The sequence below is a fragment of the Dysidea avara genome, chromosome 5 (genome assembly GCF_963678975.1).
Source record: "Dysidea avara chromosome 5, odDysAvar1.4, whole genome shotgun sequence".
NCBI classification, from domain to species: domain Eukaryota; kingdom Metazoa; phylum Porifera; class Demospongiae; order Dictyoceratida; family Dysideidae; genus Dysidea; species Dysidea avara.
This window is the reverse complement of record NC_089276.1, coordinates 27,208,138-27,215,613: the sequence shown is the minus strand read 5'-3', so window position 1 is coordinate 27,215,613 and position 7,476 is coordinate 27,208,138. Positions and strand designations below refer to the sequence as shown.

The 7,476-nt window shown below is 36.6% G+C and overlaps 1 protein-coding gene across 1 annotated transcript; it reads right to left on the bottom strand.

Moving 5' to 3' along the window:
* Positions 1 to 4,290: 4,290 nt before the first annotated feature.
* On the bottom strand, positions 4,291 to 6,290 carry LOC136255153 (cAMP-dependent protein kinase catalytic subunit PRKX-like). Its single transcript, XM_066047872.1, has 6 exons — positions 6,199 to 6,290; positions 4,802 to 4,927; positions 4,648 to 4,743; positions 4,524 to 4,581; positions 4,382 to 4,460; positions 4,291 to 4,325 (listed from the first exon to the last, which is right to left on the bottom strand). The coding sequence occupies exons 1-6, from the start codon at positions 6,288 to 6,290 to the stop codon at positions 4,291 to 4,293; spliced, it is 486 nt and encodes a 161-aa protein (XP_065903944.1).
* Between the last annotated feature and the right edge of the window lie 1,186 nt (positions 6,291 to 7,476).

Below are 7,476 nucleotides of genomic sequence, written 5' to 3'. Positions count from 1 at the left end.
TTAGCTGAACTCTCTATATGGTGACTTCGCGATCTTAGATAATGTACACTCTAGTACAGACTCTAGTCTCTATTACTTTCTTGACAGGTTAGTTCAGCTGCATAGTTGCCCGGCATTGCTCATTGAATCAGTTTTTCTTATATACATGATAGGTGCCGCTATGCCCATCATGACCAGTACCCCTGAAAGTGAGTTTGCCATATGTTTATTTTTGTTATTTTACATGGTTATGATTCTCTGCTATATACCCTCATATTGCACATAGCTAATACATACGTAGAATGTAGCAGGGGTGCATGTATGCAATTGGCTGGGCTACACTGTATGGGTATGAACGCGACCCAAAGTTTTGGGTTGATTCAAACGACCAATTTTGTGGTAGCAATGACCCAAGGATGTACTTGTTTATTTATCTTTGTATAGATATAGTCATATTACCCAGATGCCCTATAGCTACTCTCTTCAACCTCTAACTAAGTGGTTGAAATAACCTTTCCATCATGATCATTTTAGCTACCATCTGTTGGTAAAATTAACTCACATCACAAAATATTTGCTTAATTATTTGTTTGTCTGTTTACATTAATTAATGAGTCAGTCATCATTTGCAATACATTAATCTATCTATGACGTATATTTCACAATAATTGTTACATACTTTAAATTGTATATAAAACCTATGTTTGCATCCTACATATGTGACTGACTATATGGTTCTTGTTAAACATTGCATGGCAGCTGAATGCCAGTGAACTAAACTTAATGCCATGCACAAAGATGTACTTCATGACCTCACCTTTGAGGCCATGCACATCATATAAATCTTTGGGGCTTCACTGTGTAGTATATATTTTGCAACTGGTTCTGGCCAATCAACAAGCAGAAGTTTTGTTTTTTTAATTTATAATTGACACATCTGTATAAACAGCAACAATGTTTGTAGCTAAATGAGGTGGTTTGAGAGGTCACAAGTTGTGCATCCATAATTTTTCTTACAAGTTGTTTATGTGTAGGTGGTGATTAATAAATACCACATCTTTATAAATACAGGTCAACCAGAGGTATGCACTAGAAGCAAAAAGTTGTTAGTGGCCTTAGTGTTCCTTGGCATTGCCTGTGCCAGCATGTGAGTAAATAAACTACAGGAATCACACGCAGTCTGCGGATGCTTTTTAACTTTACAGGCGTATATGGGCTACACACAAGTTCATTCAAGAGCAGCACAATGACCACGAAGAACGCCTGATTTAACATTACAATAACATTAACATTATTATTTGACATTATCATTATTAACATTATTATTATAATAACATCGACATTATTACATTTACATTAACATTATTTTAAAATTAACATTCCAATAACATTATTTATTGTGATTCAAACAGATGATCAACGATGCTCGCAAAGAGCTATTGGGTTGTTCAACTATATGCATGCTGGGGGTTTGGATAAATAATGGTTTGCCAAAATATGTTTATAATTTTGCAGTCTTTAAAAGTGATCCAGCAGTAACTGACTTGAAAATAGTGCTTAACAAAATAATCAGCATCCTTAGCTGGCACCTGCATGGATGCAGAGAGTTGCATTATAGTGGTACTAACATCGACAGCTTACAACACACAACTAGTGCAATGCTACAAAAAAATTCTATACAACCATAATTTCATTTGTAGCTATCATGATAAAAAAGAACAGATTGTATTTTCACATTTCAGTCTCCATCACATATGACAAGCTGAATGAAACACCAGTGAAATAAATGTTGTAAAAGCATCTGTTGAAATTGGGCATAGTTCTCTGTCGTACGCAGTCCAGAGTATGGCATAGTTGCAGTGAGACACTGAAAAGAGCTATCATAGATGGAACTATCGAGTTCAGTAGCCATGCACATGTGCAATGAAATTATTTTATAGCACACGGTTATGCAATTAAAGCCATACAAGGAAAGGTGTGACTAACAAAAAACAAGTAAGGGCTGACTTTCGCACAGGAAGTTTCCGTATATCACATAGGTTTACTAAAATTGGATGCCAGCCTGAGGTAGAGGAATTTTTATAGACTGTAGCTTGATTGAGATATGCCAATCTCAAACATAAAAAAAAAGCCTCAAACATCTAGCTATTCCTAGGATTTTAAGCAACTTTTGTTTAATGTATATTAACTTGACACTTCAGTGCATCAAGCTCCATCCAGATAGTGAGGTATCAGAGGTTATCGACAAGTTTAGTGGCACTGCATAACATGACGCAGATTGAATCACATGCACTGCTAAATAGCTAGGGTTGCAATTCAGTATCAAGAGGCAATTCAATATTTAATGGATAGTAATGAAATGTAACCAAATCAAGGTATAAAGGTGCTTGTAAAATATTGTTAACTATAGCTATTTCATGACATTTGTAGATGCTATATCTTGTAACCCAATTTTTACTGAACAACAATGCATAGTAGTACAAAGAAACTTGGGTATTTCCATGTTCGTTTAGCAAAAGTGTACAAAAACGAATCACACAAGAACACAAAGAACATACAACAAAATTACAATGCATTGTGATAATTCAGGCACACAAGATGTGTGCACATGTACTGAATTGTGTATAAATAAACTAGAATGGGAAATGAGTTTAGAACTGAGAAAAGGAATGGTTATGCAATATGTAAGCTCAACAATGAGACTTAATGTGTGGTAACAGTACTAGTCAACACAAAATGTTAGTCTTTCTCCATTGACTATGTAAAAAAAAACTATATGGAATATTCCAACCACAGGTTCATCATGAACAACTTCAATGATGACTCCACTTGATATCTTGTGTTCTTCCGTGTGAATTTTGCCCATTTACATCTATAAAAGGAAAATACTTGAGACTTTTGTAATCACAAAAATGTAAAACATACCGGTACACAGTAGATATTGTTAAATCATGATTAGAGGGTCCACTAAATGTTGTCAAATCAAACTGCTCATTAAAAAGTGGATACTACTGACCCTATATGTACAACAATAATAATACACACTCTATTCACTACTGAACTTGCATGCTCACAAAACACACACACTCGCATGCACGCACACACATACACACACGTGCAGACACACACACCTACTCACGCATACACACACACTCATGTATATATGCATGCACTTTGTACAAGGTCTCCAAAACCTGTTACTTGTAAGCCTATACTCTGCGAAGCAGAACACTTTGGCATTGCTGATGATACCATTAGAGAACCCTCATCTCTCTTATTAGGATAGCCTCAGAGTTTTGAAATTGAGGGATAACACTGATTCCATTTAGATTTCACCATACCTGAACCAACTTCCAAGAAACTCTCCTTTTCTGGAATTTCTTCTGTATCCAAATTAAAGTAGCACTGGAGAAGTTGATGTCTCAATGGCCAGAGAGTGAGTGATATTCACAAAGTTTCCCACTGAGTGAGAGAGCTGCTTGAAATAAGAATGCTTAGCCTTGAAATGCATAGTCCAATGACGAACAAGTGCCCCAAATCTACACAAGTGAACATTAAAGTTACTACCAATACTTACTTCATCATTAGTCTTGACATATGCAAAAAATGTATTTTTGACCATCTATGCCGATACTGTCCTGAATCAGCACAGAAGACTTGTTAAATCCCATTCAAATTCTTCATGTGTCAGGAAGCTAGCTTGAGCTCTCGTTTGGTTGTACTCCTCTAAAGGAAACAGACTACTGCATGGGCTGGAATTAGGCTTCACCAATTAACTTGCATCCACAGGTATGTATAACTGCCTACACTTTTGAACGTGACATGATTCAGTGATGTCATGTACTGTAGAAACCTCAGCTTGAAGTTGGTTCACCTGAAGTACTGGAGACTGTTGTACAGGCAACTGGCCGTGGGTGTGTGCAGCAGAAGATTGAGCCATCTCATCCTGGAATGTCCCTGGCTCCATAAAGCTATCTCCCTCAAATAACATTGATTATGGAGAGACTATGGATGCCATAATGGACTACAGGTAGTACAAACTGGCCAAAAAGTTGTTGATCATTTCGTTACAATGAACTGTTTATTATGTTTTTAATTATTGTATAACAAAAGTTTCAATACAATTCATTTCAATTGTACAAAAAAAAGCATGAAGCACTTAGAATAAAATACAGAAATTGGTTAGGTAGTCACGATTGCTAGAAAGCCATTTATTTGACTAGAAATCTTTAAATAATGCTTCCTGGGCCTCCGTCATGGGGGTTGATACCACTCATTTTCTTTAAATTACTTTTACTGAAATTACAAGTGTCACCACCGTGAGCATGTTTTGGAATAATTGGAGCCTAAATGGGAGGGAAAGGGGAATAACTTAAAAGCATAACAGAAATTAACAACAAACCTTCTGCTTTTTTCCCTAGGATTTCATCCCAGTCTATCGACTTGAACCACTGATGGTTTTTTACTTCATCAACTCCATTCTGAAAGCAAAAGGTCACGGTTACTACAATTGGTCAAATCAATATTTGTCTCTGCCAGCATACCTGCATGCAGCCCAGTTGCTTTGTTGTATCATGTGTTAACAGTTTCTTCACAATATCCCTGCAAAGTATGAAGCACAAAATTAATCAACATGTTGTAACCTCATTGGAAACTTATTATACTGACTTTGCTGGGGATTCCACATATAGAGGAGAATCTGGTATAGAAGAGATAATTTTCTTGTAAGTAAGAAATGGATGTTCGTCAACGAATGGAGTATCACTAAACACAAGTATTGTCGATACTATTATGTACAGTACATTGTAGACTTGCTGCTTACCCAACCAACATTTCAAATATTAGTATCCCGAGTGCCCACCAGTCCACAGCCTTGCCATGCCCTTTTCCAAGAATAGCCTCTGGTGCTAGGTATTCTGGTGTGCCACATGACGTGTACACCAATTCCCTAGATTAAAACACACATGTTTTCATCAGATGCACTGTAATAAAACATGCATACTTTCACAAACACACAAGCATGCACTTTCTGAGTTCCACTTCTCTTATTTTGACTGTACAGTAGAACTCTCTTGTTTTGGACGCTTCTAAAATGTCCTACGTGTCCTGACTCCAGAGATCTAAATGTGTGTACACTAATACAAATGACCATGGACAAGTGCTTTGGTGTCTTATTTGAGAGGTTTAGTGTACATGACTTGACTATTGCTAAAAGCTTGTCAACAATGGCAGTAATATTATAAGCTTAATTACTACAGTGCTGCTTCTTGAAACATGTGAAAAGCTGAAGATCAGGCATTATGTGAAAAATTAATTACAATGCTGTAAAGTAAAACCTATTCAACCCATCATTTAGCAGTTCTGAATTACAACTATTGAAGATTATATAACCATGCAATTTGAGTAGTAGTAGCATGTGTCACAGTAAAACACAGTGAAACAATCACAGTGAAACAATAAGAAGTGTTATATCCCTTCTGATATAACACTTCTTATTGTTTTACTGTGATTTAGTATCATGGACTACTCCAACTTGTTTCAGTGCTTTTTATTGATGTGCTATGATCCCTACTCTAGTTGAAAATTCCTTGTATTTACTTGTAAAATAAAATTATGCATACTACATCAAAAGAAAGAAATAGTGCCATGCAACCCAGCTACTAATTATCATCTGAATAGTGGAGTATCCATTATGCTTCATTGTCAGCTATATTCAACCCATTACACAGCATTACGAATCAAGAACTGTTCGAAAAGCACCTTTGCATCGAAATAGCCACTATGAAAATATGGATGATTTCTATTATGAAGGGGAGTCATTACATGCTACCGCCAAATTGACACCTTTTGCTGTCAGCAAAGATGAATGGGACACTGGTAAGTCCATGAAGAATGCATTGTACGTACTGCGGTATGCCAAAATGCACCTCTTGGGCTGAAGCAATGTCAAAAATCCCTTAGCTCTTGTCAAGCTACGTTTGTCTGAAGGCATCAGTCAGTCAGTGAGTTAGTTACTCAGTCAGTAGAAAATTGTTTAACAATATTTCAAAAATTCTGTAGCAACATGTGGAAAGTGTTTCGTCAAAGCTTGTTTAGGTTAAGTTTTACCTAACCAATACTGACTCATTATCATCAAGGAAAATTGAGGCTGGTTTTTGGGTGATGTTTTTGTGGGCCATGCCCACCTTTTGTGGTCCCTACTATACAGTACTATCATACTGTATGATAAGGTCAATGTCAAGCTCAGCAAAATTAAGTACAGCATCACATTTATCCAATAAACAACTAGGTAAATTAATGCTGTGTAACATGACTGACTCTTGAAATACACATGCATGCCTTAGCTAGAGAGTCACATTGTGTATGCAGTGTTATACATATAACCAAGAATATATAAAGGGGAGGTCCATTATATACTCTTGATATAACTATGTAGTTAAGATTCACTGCATGTTCATTGTCAAGACATTTTGAAATTCCAAAATCAATGATTCTGATGTGACCATCATGGTCAATTAAGATATTTTCGGATTTCAAATCCCTATGGATGATGTTTGAGCTATGTAGATAGTCTTTTCGCTCTTAATATTATGCTATATTTGCTGCTCTTTAATCATCTTTGAGATTTTCATCACTTTTAGAGCATTGAACCTGCCAGTAGTGTCTTGGACAAGCACCACTGTGCCAAAATATCCTTCACCTGTAAACCAAATAATTTTATGCAACAATATCTAACTACAAAAATTTGGCACAGAAGTAGAGGGTCACCTCACACAATACACAAAGAAAATGACAAACTGAACATGAACTCATGCACTACCATGATATAGAATTACACTAAGTTACCTATTTTGGTGTAGGAGACATGGCCAAAATTGCACTCTGTGTATAGTATTTTACCGAAAACACTGTTGCGACAGTATAACTAAGAGTGATTATACTGTACATTATTAGACTATCATCAGTTGTGAACTCATTTGATGTTCTATGCAATTGTGTAGATGCTCTCATATACTTTAAAGAAGTGTTAAAGGTAAGAACACATGCTGTACATCCTAGGCAATATGTGACCAGATTGCGAAAAGGTATACACATATACACGCAATGGGTTTCTCATAGTCCACCACACTACTGCAAAGTGTGCCTTGACCATATGTACATGCATAATACAGGTAGTCTCATGTAGCCAGACCACTGCTTTTCTTTTGTGTGGGGGTGGGAAAAGTAGGGTCTGGTACACCCACATTAAGAATTCTGTGTAACGCCCTAAACTACTTAGACCTGTTAAAAGGTGCAGCATGACCACGTTCTTTTGTATTGAAGCTGAAGGGCACATGCAACACTTTTAACAGGTCTGTGAAGTTTAGGGCTTCACCAATCAGCAGTAATCAACATTCACCCTGACTGCAGTGCAATGTTACACAGAATTCTTAATGTAGGTGTACCAGACCCTTTTATCCCAAAGCCCACACAAAAGAAAATAAAGCAGTCTGGCTG

Bases quoted from the DNA above. Each gene is read 5' to 3' on its own strand.
- LOC136255153 (XM_066047872.1), bottom strand. From the start codon at position 6,290: ATGTTACACAGCATTAATTTACCTAGTTGTTTATTGGATAAATGTGAT. The intron at 4,461-4,523 runs GTATGCTGGCAG...TTTTGCTTTCAG, and splicing joins AGCAACTGGGCTGCATGCAG to AATGGAGTTGATGAAGTAAA. The intron at 4,326-4,381 runs GTTTGTTGTTAA...CCTCCCATTTAG, and splicing joins CCTAGGGAAAAAAGCAGAAG to GCTCCAATTATTCCAAAACA.